We start from the raw sequence: 19,638 nt of genomic DNA, 5'->3' as shown, positions 1-19,638 counted from the left end.
GGAGTCATATGGCCCAGGAGTGGGGTACCACATTCAGAGAAGAGTCCCAGGCAGGGGATCCTTGACAGGGGACAGGTCCCAGGAAGAAAGAGAGGAGAAAACAAAGAGACTCCCGATCATACAAAATATGTGGTTGGCAGACTTTAAGTAATGAGATCTCAGGAGAAGCCCTGAAGATCTGAGAAGACAGCAGCAGGTCGGTGAAGGTGACTCTTTGGAGCAGTTGTGTTCTGCTTGGCACAGCCAAAGGGCTGATGTTGTGCTTGTGAGTTGGTGCTGGAGTGCAGACTCAGAGATCCAGGAAAACAGCGTCTCGGGTAATGAGAATAAAACCCTGTGAGGTAAGTCATCGTTGAGGCAGTCCGAGACGGAGAGACTTCTGGAGAGAATTCCAAGGCCTCGATCTCCTTGAAAGTGTCAGAGCTTCAATGAGATTGATTGACTCACAGTGTTTACTGATGTCTGGGTGGGTTGCTGAAAGATTTGTGACATCGGTCTTGGCCACATTTGCTATTCAACCTGTCGCGTGTAGACATCAGACCACAGTTTGCCTGTTAATTCATATTAACCTCATATAATCCTGAATGTTAAGAGTATAAGATAAATATTGGAAATTGTTTCATCTTTCTGACCTTGTATAGTAAAGTTGATGTTATTTATTTAAAAACTGTGGAATCTTCTGGCTTCATTCTCTGAACAAGCGCCTTAGATCTCAAACGTTCTCTACTTTAAAATAGAACTTATTGATTCCTAACCAGATTGTACCAACAACTTGGGGGTCTGGTCCAGAGTCTTAACAAAAGGGGCTTTTCACAGTAACTTCATTGCAGTGTTAATGTAAGCCTACTTTGACAATAAAGATTATTATTATTATTGAACCAATTTACCCTTGAGTTTTGCTCACAACAGTGTCCTTCAATTCCTGGAGCCTTCAGGACAATCCTGGTGGCCAGGCAACACTATCGACAGTTGGTTTAGACTCAGTTGCCAGAGGCAGATCTAGTGAGTTTTCGCCAGACCACCAGAAGAAATTTCCCTACCACCTAAATGAAATATAAACCCTAACCAATCTCACTTTCCTCTTCTCCCAGTTAATGTCCAAAAAGGCCCCAGTTAATGCTGAGTTGCAGTCTGATTCTTTTTTGCTATATTGCAGTTGGCAGTTCTGACAGGCTGCAGGAGGAAAAGGTCTAAAAGAAACATAGAAGGTGGAGGCAAAAAACCTATTAATGAAACATAATAGCATACTAGAAACTTACTGGCCTACTACTACCTTTACGTAATAGGTGATAAGCATTTTTCTCAGGTCAAACATCTGCAGCATGCACGCTGCGTTGTTGTCACTGATGCTGTAACCTTCCAGCACGTATTTAGATGATGTAACTTCCCAGGCCAGCCAGCGTTGGATAAAAGCTGCGTTGAATGACAACATGTGAGGCAAATGTCCTGGCTTGCAGCAACAGCAGCAGCCCTCATCATCCTCAACCCCCTCTGTTATCGCTTCAACCTCCCTCTGTTGGCAGTATGTGCCTGAAAAGAAAAACCCAAGGCAACAGATTATTTTTGAGGTGAATTAGCTTATCAGACGAATTACAAAAAGTACCATACAATGTATCCCATACAACCTGGTACAATCCAATATATCTTTCATAATATATACCCTAAAATATTTACCGAAAAATATATCCCATATAATACATCCCAGATATGCATTGTAAAATGAATCCAGTACAATATATATTGTATAATATTTACTGGACAATATGCAGCCCACAATTTATAGAACACATTATAACTTGTATATTAAATCCTACAGATTGTCCTATACTATGTATTCCATACAATATGTATTGTACAATATGTACCATACAACACATACAGTACAATATATCTCATGCAATTTGTACCATACAATACCTGTATAATATATCCCGCACATGTTGGGGAGGGTAAGGACCTACCCAATACATACTGTACATTATATATCCAACAGCAAAAGCTTATATTCATTTATTAATATAATAAGATATCCCATGGCACTTCTTCACAGGAGCAAAATAAAACAAAATATGAGAATATATACCCTACATACAATACCATACAATAGGCACTGTACAATACAACATGTACAATGTACAGAATATATACCACACAATATGAACCATGCAGTGTGTAGTCTAGGATATGCATTATGATTTAAAAGAAAGGCTCACACTTATATATTTCACAACTACCAGACATCACAAAACACTTTACAGCCAATGATGCTAGATCAATTGTCAGGTAAGTTTCCCACACATATATTGCACAATAAATGCCATATAATATGCACCATTCATATTTGGTATATCGACTGTCACAATGTAATTACAGAATCTGGTCACTAGTGGAACGAATTTCATCTCTCAAAATCTATGGCAGTAAAATGAGCGATTGCATTGATATAGCATCTTATCATCTCCTCAAAAAATCCCAAAGTGCTTACATATTCAATAAATTACTTTTGAGACTGCAATCACTGGTATGTTGACAATTGCAGATTCCAATCTGCACACAGCAAGATCCCTCAAACTGCAAACAAGATGAATGACCAGTTAAGCTGAGTTTAGTGGAGTACACAAAATCCTCATACCATTAGTTTGGTAATGGTCTCTTAAAGTGTCACATTTATTCTCAATTGTTGACAGCTCCATTTAGTGCATATTACACACACAGGAATAAGACATTAATCACATCTGTCAGTGTTTCCCTGGTCCTCTACCAAAAAGAAGTCATTAAATAATTATCAGTCCTCCCAGGTTCCATTGTCTGAGGTTAACTCATTCTAAAGGGGATATTTTTACTTTAACATTACAGTTTTTACTCTGAAGACTTTTTTGTCTTGTTACAATCAGATTATTTCTATATAAAAGTTTACTTCTGCATCAATCACGCACTTCTGATGACCTCCTACTCCTTGCTCAATTTCTAAGATTCTAGTGGTCTTGTACATTGTGCCACCAAGTGCAATTCTAATACTATTGTACCCGAATTTGCATCCACATTCCCACCAGCATATACAAATGTCATTGAAATCTGCAATCACAGTGAGAATAAAGAGGACTGGATTACTCCATTTATTTGTGTTGGTGCCTGCAGTAGCGTCACAACCAAATAAAATCGTGGGGACACAGTTCGCCATTAATGCTTGCCAAAACGCATCAATCAACTTCTCCACAGTAAGACTGGAAAGCATTCTTTCATTGGCAGTCCAATTCATAACGCCAGTCTTACACATTACTGACAAGTTTTAAATTGACCCCTAGTCTTTCTGATGCGCACCTCTGCCAAATTCACCAACATTTAGTGTCAAGGCCTTCACCCTCTACATCTTTTATTGTACATGTACATTCAGGCAGAAATGGTGAAGTGATTTGCCTAAAATTGTTAATCATGTATGTACTTAAATACTAATGCATTCATAGCACCACACAATCTGATTTAGAATCTTTCCAAAGTGCATTAGTATCTTATGAATTTTTTATTCTTTGTATTTTTGCAAGACCATGAATGTATAAGATAACAAATGATTGGCTGCAACCTAATAGTCGATAAAGAGCATTCGGTGAAGGTACCAAATTAGAACATTTCATCTTGCTCTGTACAAATCTGTGCAGCCTCAGTATCACAAAAAATTAAATTTGCTTCAGTGACTGAACAAAAAAATAATTAAAACATGGAATCCCAGAAAAAAATACGGCATCAAAGAGTCAGAGATTTGGGGAAAGCATCCACTGTTTATCTGTCAACTCAGCGGCACTGAAATTGTGTAATTTACCATTGAAATATGATGGGATAATTAAAGCAAAAGCAAGGCTGTCTCAGTGACAGCTTGAGGTTTAGTAGCCATGACAAATCCCATGCTACTTGGTACAGATGTCGGCAGAATATTACCATAATGCAAAATATAGTCATCCGTAAACATAATTGGATGTTTATGTAACGACATAGTAAGAATAGCACTTATAGTATGCTTTTCATGACCTAAGGATATACTAGAGCACTTTATAGCCAATTTTAAATTCTAGTCACTGTTGGAATGTAGGAAATACTACAATTTGTGCACAGTGAGGGCCCATAAACAACAATGAGATACATGACCAGATAATCTGTTACTTTTAGTGATATGGGTTGAGAGATAAATATTGGTGTGGACACAAGGGAGAACACTCTGGATCTTCTTCAAAATAATGGTGTGGGGATCTTTTAAGTCCACCGGAGAGGGTCAATGGGCCCTCAGTTTATTGTTTATCCTGAAAGACAGCAGCTCTGAAGGTGCAGATCTTCTGACACTGAGTGTCTTTAAGATAGAGGTGGATAGGTTCTTGATTAATAAGGGGATCAGGGGTTATGGGGAGAAGGCAGGAGAATGGGGATGAGAAAATATCAGCCATGATTGAATGGAGGAGCAGACTCGATGGACCGAGTAGCCTAATTCTGTTCCTATGTCTTATCGTCTTATTACTGCAATACGCCCAAGGCTCTAGAATAGGGTTTGAACCCATAATCCTCTGACTCAGAGGTGAGAGTGCTGGCCACTGAGGCAAGACTGGCACATTACCATCTTGGTATTCACATTATTCAACAATAATGGTTGTTCACTAATAAATTCTATCAATTAGGCGACATCAGATCCAGACATGAGGTGAAAAAAACATCCAATTGTGGAGAGGTTTGACAATTAAGTCACTTCCTCCTCCCAAGTCTGCAAATTTGCCAACATCTCAAATTTCTCATATACCGGGTCCTTTTCTTTTACTGTAACTTTTGTCAGATCTTTTGTAGCTCACCTCTGAATTCAAGTCCTCTCAGCTGGAAAGTTACTAGGCCATTGCCAATCTCTATCAACTGAACCAAGGCGTTGAGGTAATCCGAGGTCAGGATGAAGCAGTCGCCTGCACTGTAGCTTCCCCAGCGACCCAGGATTAAGTCACCACACAAGCTCTGCTGCAGCGATCTCGTCAAGTGCTCATAGAAGATGGAGTTCAAGTTGTTATCATCAGCCCCTAGATGCGTACACACCAAACAGAACAAGGATTAACTTTCAAGCTTGGCGTTTAAACAGGAGACAGAATATCACTGCACAATGTCCCTGACACTTATTCCTGGATGCGATATTTGCGAGTGTGATTCGCCGCTCCAAGCATTAACTAGTATGACCGAACAGCAGAGACCCTGGAGGTGGCGAGACTGTAGACTAACAATCTTCAACAGCCTTAAAACCTACATTAAACTATTAGTCAGAATAGGCCATTCAGCCCAACTACTCCATGCCTGTTTATGCTGCAGATGAGCCTTACCCATCTTATTTCCTCTCATCCTATCATCAGATCCTGTTTCCCTCCTGTGCTCATCCAGATTCCTCTGTACTGTTTGTCTCAAACGTCCCATTTTGAAGCTAATTCCACATTCCATCACTCTATGGGTAAAGAACTTGCTCCTCATTTTTTTATTCTATTCATTTAGTGACTGTCCTATAATTACAACCTCTAGTTTTGGTCTCTCCTACTGGCAGAAACATTGGGTGGGATTCTCCGTTTTCTGTCGCTGAAATCGCGGTGGCCTCCGATTTGACGCCAAATTGCGATTCTCCGTCACCTCGACAACGGCGCCAATGCGTACAGGAACGCACCTACAGTGAACACCGTTTGCATATTATTAGTGGGCCCGACTCGATATTCTACTGGGCTCCACGATTCTCCTATGATGGGCAGAGTTCCCGACGGCGTAGTTCACTTGTGCTTTTAAAAATTGTGAAACAGGTTTTATGGCTGATGACAGAGAGAGAGAGAGGAGGTAGGACACAGGTGAGCAACTGTGGGTTACTGAACCGGACACAAGCCGGGCTGGCTGGGGTTGGAGTTCCCCGCCAGGGCCGGGCGAGGAGGGATAGAACTTACAGTGCAGAAGGAGGCCATTCGGCCCATCGAGTCTGCATCAGACCTTAGAAAGAGCGCCCTACCTAAGCCCACACCTCCATCCCACCCTGTAACCCAGTAACACCACCTAATCTTTTTTTTTGGACACTAAGGGCAATTTATCATGGCCAATTCACCTAACCTGCACATCTTTGGACTGTGGGAGGAAATCGGAGCACCCGGAGGAAACCCACGCAGAGACGGGAAGAACATGCAGACTCCATACAGACAGTGACCCAAGAAGAAATCGAACCTGGGGCCCTGGCGCTGTGAAGTGACAGTGCTAACCATTGTGCTACCATGCCACCCCTGTGATACCGTGCCACCCCCGTGCTACCGTGCCAGATGATGGGGAGAACAGGCCGAGTGGCCGGGGTGAACTCCCACAGGACTGGGGCATAGATCAGACATGGACTGCCATTGCTGCCACCATCTTGCTGCGCACCCACTGACTACCCATCCCAGGCCCTGGTTCTGCAGAGTGACACTGGCCAGATGGGTGCCCCCCACCCCCCGCAGCGGTTACCTACCGGCGGCACCCCCAGAGCAACACCAACTAGCTTCTACGGGGGCCGCGGTGCATACCCCTGGCGGGGCAGTGACAGTCGACGGTACCCCTGGCACCAGGGTCAGAGGGCCCACGGTGCTGGCCACCAACGGGGCCGGAGGGAGGAGAGACATGTAAGGGCAGAGCCTGCGGTGCCAACCAGGGCCACTATGTAGCCATTGGACCTGTTTAGGCACGGATATTGGAATTCAACCAACAATGGTGGCGTTCCTGCTAGTCGCCTCAGCCCTGGGAAATGTCCTGCGGCTGTAGGAGCTGGAGCTGCTCGAGATGGAAAAGGAAGCTGCAGCAGCGGAGCATGCCACAGAGGGGCAGATGGCAACCACCCAGGATGGAGAATGAGCCGCCCAACAGGCCGAGGGCGATGAGATGCCAAGGAGACGCCGCATGAAGCCTCCTGTACACTGGCACCACCTGCTGCATCGGGCATGCCTTCGAAGACTAGGGTTGAGAAGAGGAACAGTGCGACATATCAACCAGATGATGGCACATCTGGCACCGGGGGGTATGGGGAAGGTGCCCGCTCCTGGTAGCCGTCAAGGTGACGGTCACCCTGAACCCTTACGTGACGGGCTTCCTCCAGGCACCGATTGGGGAGTTGTCCAGGATCTCATGGACCTCGGTGTACAGGTGAATCTGTGGCATCACGGAGGCCCTAAATGCCCAAGCGGCTCAATACATTCATTTCAATGTCCACCGAGCCCCCTAGGTTGCCAGGGCTGTGGGATTTGCCGTCATCGCCGGAATGCCCCAGGTCCATGGGGTGATTGACGGGGTGCATGTCCCCCTACGAACACCAGCAAATGAGTGGCCGCTCTATACTATCTTTTTTTTAAAAAATATTTTTATTCTCCTCCTTTTTCACAATTTTTCTCCCGAATTTACACCCAACAACAATCAATAACCAACAACAAATATCTCAAACCCCATAACAGTAACAATGATCCCATCCTCCCACCATGCCCAGACATCAGCCCGCACGTTAACATAACCAAATGACAAAGAAAAAAAAGGAATCAGGGATTATCCATAGCCACCTTCAACATACATAGCCCCCCTCCCCCTGCACCCGCCCCCCCACTAATGTTCGATGTTATCCAGTTCTTGAAAGTGCATAATGAATAATGCCCATGAATTGTAGAACCCCTCCGAGCTTCCCCTCAGTTCGAACTTAACCTTCTCAAGGGTCAAGTATTCCAACAGCTCCCCCCGCCAAGGCACAGGGTGGAGAGGCCGCTCTCCATCCCATCAGGATCCGCCTTCGGGTGACCAACGAGGCGAAGGCTATGATATCTGCCTCCGCACCCGTTTCCAACCCTGGCTGGTCCGACACACCGAATATGGCCTCCCGGGTCCAGCCTCACATGCACCACCTTGGAAAGTACCCTAAACACCTCCTTCCAGTACTCCCCTAGCTTTGGACAAGACCAAAACATATGAACGTGATTAGCCCCCCCCCCCCCCCCCCCCCCCCCCCCCCGCCAACAACGCTCACACACATCTTCTACCCCTTCAAAGAATCGGCTCATTCTCGCCCTGGTGAGGTGCGCCTGCACCCGACCCGCCAGTGACATAGGGAGACCATCCCACCTCGCCAGGTCGGCTTTCACTCTCCCCACCAAACTAGTGATGTTGTACCTGCGAAGCCTCCCCCACTCCCAGGCAACCTGCACCCCCAAATACCTAAAGTGGGTCCCTGCCCTACGGAATGGCAGCCCCCCCACCCCTGCCCCCACCCCCAGCCGAGACACCACAAAATACTCACTCTTGTCCAAGTTCAGTTTGTACCCAGAGAAAGACCCAAATACCTGCAGCAACTCCAATATTCCTCCTATCGACGCACTCGGCTCCGACACATACAGCAGCAAGTCGTCGGCATACAAGGACACTCTATGCTCTATCCCCCCCCCCTCACTATCCCTTTCCATGCTCCCGAACTTCTTAATGCGATGGCCAACGGCTTAATCGCAAGCACAAACAGCAGGGGGGACATAGGACATCCCTGCCTCGTCCCACGGTGGAGAGAGAATTATCTCGAACTGATATTGTTCGTGCGGACACTCGCCTTCGGCTCCTTATATAATAACTTTACCCAGTTCACAAATCTTGGTCCAATCCCAAACTGTTCCAGCACTGCCATCAGGTACCCCCATTCCACAAGGTCAAACGCCTTCTCGGCATCCAATGCCACCACCACCTCTGTTTCCTTCCCTTCCGCCGGTGCCATAACGACGTTCAAGACCCTCCTAATATTCAAAAACAGCTGCCTCCCTTTCACGAACCCTGTCTGATCCTCACCTATCACCTTTGGGAGGCACTCCTCCAGCCTACCCGCCAGTACCTTTGCCAATACCTTTGCGTCTACATTAAGAAGTGAAATGGGCCTATATGACCCACACTCCGTCGGATCCTTATCCTTTTTAAGCAACAGTGAAATCGATGCCTTGTCTCCATGCTCATAAACTGCATCCCTCGCTCGCCTCAGTTGACGCACCGCCTTCCTGGTGGATAGTCGGTCGAAGCTCGCCTGTAGTTCCTTCCTCTTTCCCAGCATCGCTGGGTCCCCATCCTCCGCTTAACTCCTATCTGCCTCCAACATCTCATCTATTAGCCTCTGCCACTCCAACCTCCCCTCTTTGTCCACCCTGGCCTTAAACAAAATTACCTCACCCCTCACCACCACCTTTAGAGCCTCCCAGACGACTGCCATTGACACCTCACCCGTGCAGTTGAATCTTACATATTCCTTAATTACCTTTTAAATTGTTTCACAGAATACCTGGTTCCCCAAAAGCCCCACATCCAGTTTCCACCCCGGCCTCTGCGCTACCCCCTTCTCCAGCACCATATCCACCCAATGTGGCGCGTGATCTGACACAGGAATTCAGAGTATTCCGACCCCTTGACTCCAGCCAGCAAAGCCTTTCCCACCACAAAAAAGTCAATCCGCGAGTATACCCTATGGACTGCTGAGAAAAACGAGTATTCCCGTTCCCCTGGGTGCAGGAACCTCCAAGGGTCCACCCCTCCCATTTCCACCATTAGCCTAGCAAGCACCTTCGTCCCCCCTGATGGGACCAGCGAGCGCGGCCGTGATCTGTCCAACCTTGGATCCTGCACCAGGTTCCAGTCCCCCCCCACAATCAGCTTGCGTGTGTCCAAGTCAGGAATGGCTCCAAACACCTTCCTCGCAAATCCCGCATCGTCCCAGTTGGGACCGTATACACTTACCAGCGCCACTAATCTCCCGTCCAGCGCCCCAGCCACAATCACATATCTACCCCCCAGATCTGCCACTACCTTCTCCATCTGGAAGCGTACCCTTTTGCTGACCAACACTGCTACCCCTCGAACCCTTCCATCAAATCCTGAGTGAAACACTTGGCTAACCCAGCCCTTTTTAAGTCTCACCTGGTCCTTCACCCTCAAGTGAGTCTCCTGCAGCATTGCCACATCAGTTTTCAGACATTTAAAATGCGCAAGCACCCTTGACCTCTTGACCGGACCTCCTCGCCCTCTCACGTTCCACGTAACTATCCTTACTGGGTGTCTCTCACCTCCCCCACCTTTCCTATCCACCATCAACATACCGCCGGCCCTGCCCCATAAGCCTGACCCGCCCCTGTCCATTGTTAACATCGAACCCCTTACCCCCCTCCCAAAACCCCCCCCTACCTTTACCCCAGAAACAACATCCCCCAGCATCCAACCCTTCCTCCCCCCTTCTCGCTCGCCTCGTAGGCCCATTGACACCTGCTATCCAGGCTCCAATGTCCACAGCCCTCCTCTCCTTTCACCTCCGTTCACTAGCTGACTGACTTTAGCTAGCTAGTGCGGGTGGCTCCCCCCCGCCAAGACATATCCTCCCCTGCCACCCAGTCCCAGAGAAAAAAAAAACAAACCTAACAATCCAACCCATACAATTCACTAACATAACATTTAACCGTCGCAACACAGAGCGCCCATCAACCCACCATTAACTTAAACTCTATAACAATACAAAGAGAAGTAGAATACAATACAAATCCGTAAAAAGAAACTTATAAGATTTATACATTTTCCGGCTGTTCAAACACAGTCCACAGTCTCCCTTCCAGCTCCGCTCTTCATGTCTGTCCCGAGCCTTCGGCCTTCACGAATGCCTCAGCCGCATCCGCTGTCTCAAAATAAAAGTCTTTGCCGTTATACGTTACCCTCAACCTCGCTGGGTACACCATACCAAACTGTACCCCCTTCTTGTACAACGTCGCCTTCACTCGCCCAAACGCCGCTCGTCTTTTTGCCAACTCCACCGTCAGGTCTTGGTAGATCTGGACCGTAGTACCATCCCATAGTATCTCCCGCTTCTGCTTTGCCCAGTTTAATACCTTCTCCTTCATGCAAAACGTAAGGAACCAAATAATTGCTGCCCTTGGTGGTTCGTTCACTTTGGGCTTCGGCCTTAATGACCGATGGGCTCGGTCTACCTCGTACTGGGAGGGGCTGTCACCCTCCCCCATCAGCTCCGCCAACTTCTTAGCGAAGTATTGTGTTGGCCTTGGGCCCTCTGTCCCTTCAGGCAAGCCCGCAATTCACAAATTATGCTGCCTTGAGCGATTTTCCAAGTCTTCCAGCATTGCTCGGAGACCTCTATTAATCTCCACAGCCCTCCGCAACTCATCTCCCATCGAGGTGACCTGGTCGCTGTGTCGTGACATGGCTTCCTCCACTTCCTTCATCTTCTCGCCCTGCTCTCTCACCTCGGCCAATGCCTTTGCCACCGCCACCTTCAACGGGGCAATTATCGGGGCGATTGCCTCCTCCACCAGTAACTTCAATGCGGCCGCTGTCTCCTTTTTCCAGGCCTCCATGTGCCTCGCAAACTGTCTTTCCAGCTCCCCCGCCATCACCTCGGTCATCTTCTCCGCCGTAAATAGTGCAGCCCCGCTTTGCAGTTCGGCTTCGGCCATCCTTTCACCTCTTTTATTCATCTTCTCCTTCAGCGGCGACCCCGCGTTTCCTCCTTTCTTCGATGCTGCTTTCCACATCCTTTAGCAGCTTATTGTTTTTCACTCTCTTTCTCTTCTCCTCTCGCCCCCTCCACCCTCCTGTCCTTCATCAATCTGAATTATTCTTTTTTTTTAAAGACAAAGGGAAGGGAAAAAAATACTTCACCAAACTTCTTTAAATCTTCCAGCTCTCTTCCTTTCTCCTCTGTACTCATCCAGAACTCCCCTGGGACCAGGTCCCAGCCTTCTTTCTTCCTCATAGGTGGGAGCCATCCGATGTGGGACACCCCACTTACATGGTGCCCTGGACTCGGGCCTCCCTCCTCGGCCTCCTCGTAGCTCCGCCCCCGCTGCTCTGGCCTCGACGCCGCGCTGGGCCCAGGACCTCAGCCCCCGCCGCCCCAACACCCGCGCGGGGTTCTTCACCGGTTTTTATACCGGCCCCGCTGGCTGCTCGTGATGGCCCCAAAGGCCGATGGTAATCGGGGGGTGCGTCGAAACCCGGGGATTTCCCCGAAATCGCCGCGACTCGCGGCCACTGGCGAGAGTTCTTTGCGCTGCGGCCGCCCTGCGCGCCCACGCCACCGGAAGTCCCGCTCTATACAATCTAAAAGGGGTTCCACTCGATGAACGTGCAGCTGATATGTGACCATCATCTGCGCATCATACACGCCTGTGCCTGATACCAAGGCTGTGTCTATGATGCCTTCATACTGGCACATTCGACAATTCTTGACATGTTTGTGCATCCAGTACCTGCAGGTTCAGTTGGAGGTGGTGCCAAAAATGTGTGCCACCCAGGCCAACACTGCATAGGTGGCATCCGCAGTGGAGGCACTGGGGGCAACGGTCGTGGTTATGGATCAGCATGTCCAAGGTCCGGACATTCTGTGCAGGCGCTGGCCGAGGCCCAGGGCAATCATGTGCCAGAGCAACCTAGACATCACAGGTGCGCTCCTGAGCATAGCCTAATCACAGCGGGCCATGGCTGGGAACGTTGGAGGCATTGCCCAGGCGCTGGCCAATGTAGCACAGACACAGAGGGAGGTGGCCCAGTCCCGGACGGAGATGGGTACAGTCACTGGCTGATGTGACAAAAGCCCAGAAGATAGTGGCACAATGGGTGATGTGGCGCACTCCCAGACGGAGATGGTCCACTCCCTGTGCTCCATGACCATGAGCGTGTGGACCTTGGTCAAGAACAGAGCGAGCCTCCAAGGCTGTCAGTGCAAGGTGGTAGGGCCGCCTCAGGGGACAGCTCCGTTTGCACCCCTGTCCCATGAAGCATCCCAGGGACCATCGGGCACCCTGAGGGAGGAGGAGGTGATGGGGCCCATGCCGGTGACTCATGCAGGGGAGGTAGGCATGTGGGCGAGGGTGGTGTGTTGATGAGGGTGGTGTTGGGGTGGGGGTTGACACACGTGTCACCGGGAACCAGTACTCATCAGGGTTACATTTCCTTGCCCGCGCCGAGCTCCACCTTGGTGACCTCCCTTTCCTCCAGACCGGTGGAGAGAAGATCTCTGACCTGTGCAAAGTTTCCTCATAAATACAACCTTTCAAGTCTAGCATTATGTCTGCATTTATTTTTAGCAACTTCTCCAGTGCCTCTGTATTTTTTTATATAATATGGAGACCAAAACTGTGCAGTTTGATCTCCAAATTTTAACATAACTTCTCTGCTTTTTAGTTCTATCCCTCAGGCAATGAAAACCAGTGCTTATTTTTTTATTTATTACCTTATTAAGCTGCACTGCTACTTTTAGTGATTTGTCTATTTGTACTCCCTCAACTTTTTAATCATTCAGACCCAAATTAGGCAACCATTATGTGGCCTTATTCTTCCTACCAAAATGTGCCATTTTACACTTATTTACAGATAAGGTACATTTAGTGCAGCAGTCTTGCTCAATCATATTTCTGGTTTCATTTAAACTGAAATCCAACGCACTGAGAAACTGGAGATAATGAAAGTGTGGATGAGGATGTTGCCATAAATGTAGAACTGTAATTTTCTCCCATCTTTCTCCAGCATCATGGGGGTGAAAGGTCTGGAAAAACACAGGTGGCATGTCCTTTCCTGGCTGCTAATGGTCATAACACCATACAGAACATCCTTATCTTGGCTGCCATGGTAAAGTGTGCAAGGGAGTGGAGAAAGGGGAGCTTATCTGAAGCCCAGTACTGTAGAATCACATGAAAAGTGTACGGTTGTCCATTTTGGAAGGACAAATATGAATGCGGAATACAGGGTTAATGGTAGGGTTCTTGGCAATGTGGAGCAGAGAGATCTTGGGGTCTATGTTCATAGATCTTTGAAAGTTGCCACTCAAGTGGATAGAGCTCTGAAGAAGGCCTATGGTTTGCCAGCGTTCATTAGCAGAGGGATTGAATTTAAGAGCCGTGAGGTGATGATGCAGCTGTACAAAACCTTGGTAAGGCCACATCTGGAGTACTGTGTGCAGTTCTGGTTGCCTCATTTTAGGAAGGATGTGGAAGCTTTGGAAAAGGTGCAAAGGAAATTTACCAGGATGCTGCCTGGAATGGAGAGTAGGTCTTATGAGGAAAGATTGAGGGTGCTAGGCCTTTTCTCATTAGAACGGAGAAGGATGAGGGGAGACTTGATAGAGGTTTATAAGATGGTCAGGGGAATAGATAGAGTCTAGTCAGAAACATTTTCCCTGGGTAGAACAAACCATTACAAGGGGACATAAAATTAAGGTGAATGGTGGAAGAATAAGGGGGGATGTCAGAGGTAGGTTCTTTACCCAGAGAGTAGTGGGGGCATGGAATGCACTGCCTGTGGAAGTAGTTGAGTCGGAAACATTAGGGACCTTCAAGCAGCTATTGGATAGGTACATCGATTACGGTAGAATGATGGGGTGTAGATTAATTTGTTCTTAATCGTGGACAAAGGTTCGGCGCAACATCGTGGGCCGAAAGGCCTGTTCTGTGCTGTATTTTCTATGTTCTATAACAACACTGTTTGGGAAGATTTCCAAGCCCAAGACTTTTTACTAGGGTTAGCTCGAGAAGTGCTCTCTACAACACTGCTGACTAGAGGAGAGGAATGTGGGGAGGGGAACCCAACTGAGTGTTGTGTGCCGGAGAGAAAATTAATACTTTTAAAACAAAAACGATCACAACTCTCCTGAAGTGATAAATATTCAAAGAGTTCAGGATGGAATTAGTAGTCACATGGAAAAATGTGAGTTGCTGAGGAAGAGCCAGCATAGATTTCTAAAGGGAAACTCATGTTTATCTAACTTGCTGGTGTTTTCGGAGGAGGTAACAGAAAGGGTTGATGAGAGTGATGCTGTTGATGTGGTCTACATGGACTTTCAGAAGACATTCAATACAGTCAGTATTGAGACCCTTGTTTTTCTTCATACTTATTAATGATCTACATTTTGGTGTGCTGGGGACAGTTTCAAATTTTGCGGACGATACAAAACTTGGAAGTGCTGTAAACTGTGAAGAGGACAGTGTAGAACTTGAAAAGGACGTAGACAAGTTGGTGGAGTGGGCAAATAGGTGGCAGATGAAGTCCAAGCAGAGGTTTACAAGAATGGTTCCAGGGATGAGAAACTTCAGTTATTTTTTTAAATAGATTTAGAGGACCCAATAAATTTTTTCCAATTAAGGGGCAATTTAGCATGACCAATCCACCTACCCTACACATCTTTTTGGTTTGTGGGGCCTGAACCCATGCAAACACGGGGAGAATTTGAAAACTCCACACGGACAGTGACCCAGAGCCGGGATCAAACCTGGGACCTCGGCGCCGTGAGACAGCAGTGCTAACCACTGCGCCACCGTGCTGCCTGAAACTTCAGTTATGAGGATAGATTGGAGAAGTCAGGACTGTTTTTTTTCATAGAATCCTTACAGTGCAAATTGAGGCCATTCAGCCCAGCGGGTCTGCGCCAACCCTCTAAAAGAGCACTCCATGCAAACCCACTCCCCTGCCATATCCCAATAACACCTTACCTTAACCTACACATCTTTGGACACAAAGGGCAATTTATCATGCCTAATCCATCTAACCTTTTCTTGAAATTAATTTTTACGTATGCGGGCTTCGCTGGCATTTGTTCCCTATCCCTAATTTCCCTTGATAAGGTAGTGGTGAGCTTCTTTCTTGAACCGCTGGAATCCATGAGGTGTAGGTACACCCACTGTGCTATTAGGGAGGGAGTTGTAGGATTTTGTTCCAGTGACAATGAAGGAACGGCGATACATTTCCAAGTCAGGATGGTGGGCGACTTGGAGGGGAACCTCCAGGTGGTGGGGTTCCGATGTATTTGCTGCCCTTGTCCTTCTGGATAGTAGTGGTCATGGGTTTGGAAGGAATCTTGGTGAGCTCCTGCAGTGCATCTCGTCGAAGGTACACATAGCTGCTACTGTGCATTGGTGGTGGAGGGAATGAATGCTTGTGAAAGGGATGTGAATCAAGCGGGCTGCACGTCTTTGGCCTCCTTGGAGAGAAGAATGCTAAGAGGAGGCTGAAAGAGATGTTCAAAAATCATGAAGGGCTGGACAGAGAAGATAGGAAGAAACTGTTCCTGCTCGTAAAAGGGTCAAGTATGAGAGGACAGAGATTTAAAGTGATTCGCAAAAGAAGCAAATGTGAAGTGAGGAAAAAAAACATTTTCACACAGCAAGTGGCTTTAGTCTGGAATACACTGACAGGAAGTGTGGTGGAGGCAGGTACAATCGAGGCATTCAAGAAGGCATCAGGTGATTAATTGAATAGAAACAATGTGCAGGGGTACATGGGAAAGACAGGAGAATGACACTAAGACATGATACTCATTTGGAGAGCCATGCAAGCCCAATGGGTCAAATGGCCTCAATCTGCACAGTAACAGTTCTGTGATTTTGTGAATAAACGTTCCTCCAGAGACTTTCTTTCACCTTTAATTTTATACATATCCCAAATCCAAAGCAAGGACAGAATTTCTATTTTGTCTTTATTGTGGTTCTATTACAATGTCTTGGGGCTTGACAGGGTAGATGCTGTGAAACTGTTCCTTTGGTTGGAGAATTTAAAACACGGGACACAGTCTCAGGACAGTGGCCTGATCAGTTAGGGCTGAGATGAGGAGAAAGTTCTTCACTCAGCGTCGTGAATCTATGAGTTGTTGATGCTCCATCGGTGAATACATTTAAGGCTGGGATAGACAGATTTTTGGACTCTCGGGGAATTAGGATCTAAGTGGAGTTGGCAGGAGAAGTAGACTTGAAGTCCAAGATCAGTAACGATCATATTGAAAGGTGGAGCAGGTTAAATGAGCCACGTGGTCTACCCCTACTCCTATTTCTTCCATTCTTATGTTATGTCAATGCCTATTTCTGTGTTAGAAGGTCTCATCAAATAGGATATTCATGCTGCCTCTCAGCATTCAGTACTGTTGCCTCACCCTACATTGTCCCCTGCACCCTGAAAATAATCAGAAGTCCCTGTGTGACAGTCATAATTATCCTGAGATTTTGTGGTTAAAAACACAGCTCCCATTTGCTAACAGGACATCTTCCAGCCACAAACATTCCAGTTGATCTGCAGAGATGCACAGAATGTGTTAATCATTCTCACAGAGTGGAAGGAACAGAGACTGTCACTTTCTTTAACAATCAGTCACGAAGCCCTATCATGGAAGTTGTATATCAAAATGTAATCCAGCCCCACTTCAAATTTTACCTTCTCTGTCCTTTTAGCTTTTGCATTGAAAACTCCTGAAGTAAACCTGTGTAAACCCAGCATGAAATTATTATAATCTTCAGCCAATGGTACCAGTGCAACTCCTCCGGTGGCAAGAGAGTGCTATTACAATGTGGTATTCATAGTTAGAGACCAAAGTTAAACTGAATATTCCACTCAAAAACCACCAGATGATAAGACTGGGAAATGAAGCAGGTCACACTGGCGACACCTATATAAAATGCTGAAGTAGTGTGTCTACTTTGGGAAGGATATCAAGGTCTTGGAAAGGTTGCAAAGGAGTTACATGATACCAGCAATGAGGGGCTTCAGCTCTGTGAAGAGACTGGAGAAACTGGGGGAATTTTCCTCACAGCAGAGAAGGCTAAGGGGAGATTTTGTTGAAGTGTTCATAATTATCGATGGTTCTGGTAGAGTAGGTTGGTCGGATCGCTAACTAGAGGGCACAAATTTAAAATAACTGGCAGGAAATCCAAGTTAACATGATCTGGAACGCATTCTCTGAAAGCCAGCAGATTTAATAGTAACTTTCAAAAGGAAGAAGGGAATGAGCAGGGGAGTAGGAATAATTGGGCAGCTCTTTCAAAGAGTCAGCACAAGCACAATGGGCTGAATGGCTTCCTTCTATACTGTATCATTCCATGACGCAGAGGTGGGCACTTTTAAGCTTAGGGCTGAGGCACATTATTTGAGGCGAGCAGAGAGAGTTTATCTGAGAGTGCGTGAGATTGACACTTTCTGAAACAGCATCTCTCACCTCGAGAAGCACAAAATTCACAGGAACATTTCATTCTTGTAGTGATTATATTTTTAGGGGCTAGATAATCCTATCACAAAGTCTGCACAAAATTGTGATGCCAAGGGAAACCAGCTGCAGTTGTACTAGCTCATTCTACTTACCAGTACTTCTGTTTATCTGTGAATCCAGTCTCGTATTTGAATGATCTACTCGTTTGGTGCTGGAAAAAAAGCCACAATCAATTGCATAAACTTTGAAAATTACCAGCTGACCTCTCATCTCATTGACCACAGAGTGTGATGATCAAGTGCACAGGTGAAGAGGGGCTAGACCCAGGGTTATTCGACCAGTACATACAGACAGACATAATTCAGGCCCAATTTCAAGCTACACATTTTGGCCGCAATTTAATGGCCACACTGTGCCCGAAAAGCAGCTCACTGCGGCACAGTGTGGCTAATAAAAGCTGGAGACCCCGCTCCCAGGATCTACCTGGTTCGCAACACCTCGCGAGATCTAATGCGATCTTGCAAGATGTTGCGATGTGAATCCTGCCCACTGTGGGAGGGATCATTTTTTAGGCAAATCTACATAGCTAGTCTCACTTTAATGTGCAGATTCCTGAGATACCTCAAGGCGTGGGATCAATGTCCCTCACCTCAGAGACCTTGGGCGAGGGCCATTCAGTCTCCACAAACAGGGACCAGATGGAATGGCACTCGTAGGGGTCACCTTGGGGAAGGTGTCCCTTTGGGTAGGGTGTCACCCTGACACTGCTGGCACCACCCAGGCACCACTAGCCTGGCACCCTGGCAATGTCCCTGCCAGTTGGCAGTGCCACTCAGGCACTGGGGGGGATGGGGGGGGAGAGGGGATGGGGGAGAGGGGATGGGGGAGAGGGGATGGGGGAGAGGGGATGGGGGAGAGGGGATGGGGGGTAGGGGAGCGGAGCCCTCTGCTACAGTCACCACACTGCCTACAAATCTGCTGGCAGAAGATCATAAAATTCTGCCCAAGGACATAGAAATTGACAATGGAGAAAGCTGGAAAGGAAGTCCTTGCAGATTTTAAATGCATTAGAGATGCATTGTTAACCACAAACTTCCTTTTCAAGCTCTGTTTGTAGTTACGGTGTAGGTAAAGGGACCAAACACTACAGATTATCGCCAGCAATTACAAGTGACATATTTCAAAGCAGGTCACTGTCATGCAGGCGGTTTCTTTGTACAATTGTTCTCTCCTTTTCCTACTCTCCCTCACTACACAAATTAATCTTCATATGCACATCCTGAGGGTTGGCTTACTTTTTGAGCATGCATCACAGCCACATCCAACATAATTTCTCCCTGGATTCCACACAATGTGTGTATCTGCAACAGTGATTGGAGAATAGCAACTTGGAGTGTAAACCAAGATTGGTTTTCCTCCCTAACCTTCAGGCGCTGTGATCACCTTCAGTCCCACAGTCACCATCTGGGTCAGATAACCAACTTAGCATAAACTGGGAACTGAACTCAGGATTGGCACTGTTTAACATGTTGCAATACATTGGGGATTCACAATGCAACATTTTCAATTTAAACAAGATTCCCCTCCTGCCATACAAGAAAGAAATAGGCAAAATCTTTGGTCAGATTTCTAAAATAATTAAAGACTTGTAATGC

At 46.9% G+C, this 19,638-nt stretch overlaps 1 protein-coding gene across 1 annotated transcript in view; it reads right to left on the bottom strand.

Annotated features, from left to right (window-relative positions):
* LOC119967677 (pecanex-like protein 2) overlaps window positions 1-19,638 on the bottom strand; it is a 332,932-nt gene that overhangs the window by 101,415 nt on the left and 211,879 nt on the right. The window contains exons 25-27 of the mRNA XM_038800498.1: window positions 18,136-18,194; window positions 4,830-5,045; window positions 1,274-1,530 (exon numbers count right to left, since the gene is read on the bottom strand). Of these exons, the coding sequence (XP_038656426.1) occupies window positions 1,274-1,530; window positions 4,830-5,045; window positions 18,136-18,194 (532 nt within the window). The remainder of the gene's footprint in view (window positions 1-1,273; window positions 1,531-4,829; window positions 5,046-18,135; window positions 18,195-19,638) is intronic.

The sequence above is a fragment of the Scyliorhinus canicula genome, chromosome 6 (genome assembly GCF_902713615.1).
Source record: "Scyliorhinus canicula chromosome 6, sScyCan1.1, whole genome shotgun sequence".
Taxonomy (NCBI): domain Eukaryota; kingdom Metazoa; phylum Chordata; class Chondrichthyes; order Carcharhiniformes; family Scyliorhinidae; genus Scyliorhinus; species Scyliorhinus canicula.
This window is presented reverse-complemented; position numbering and strand designations above follow the sequence as displayed.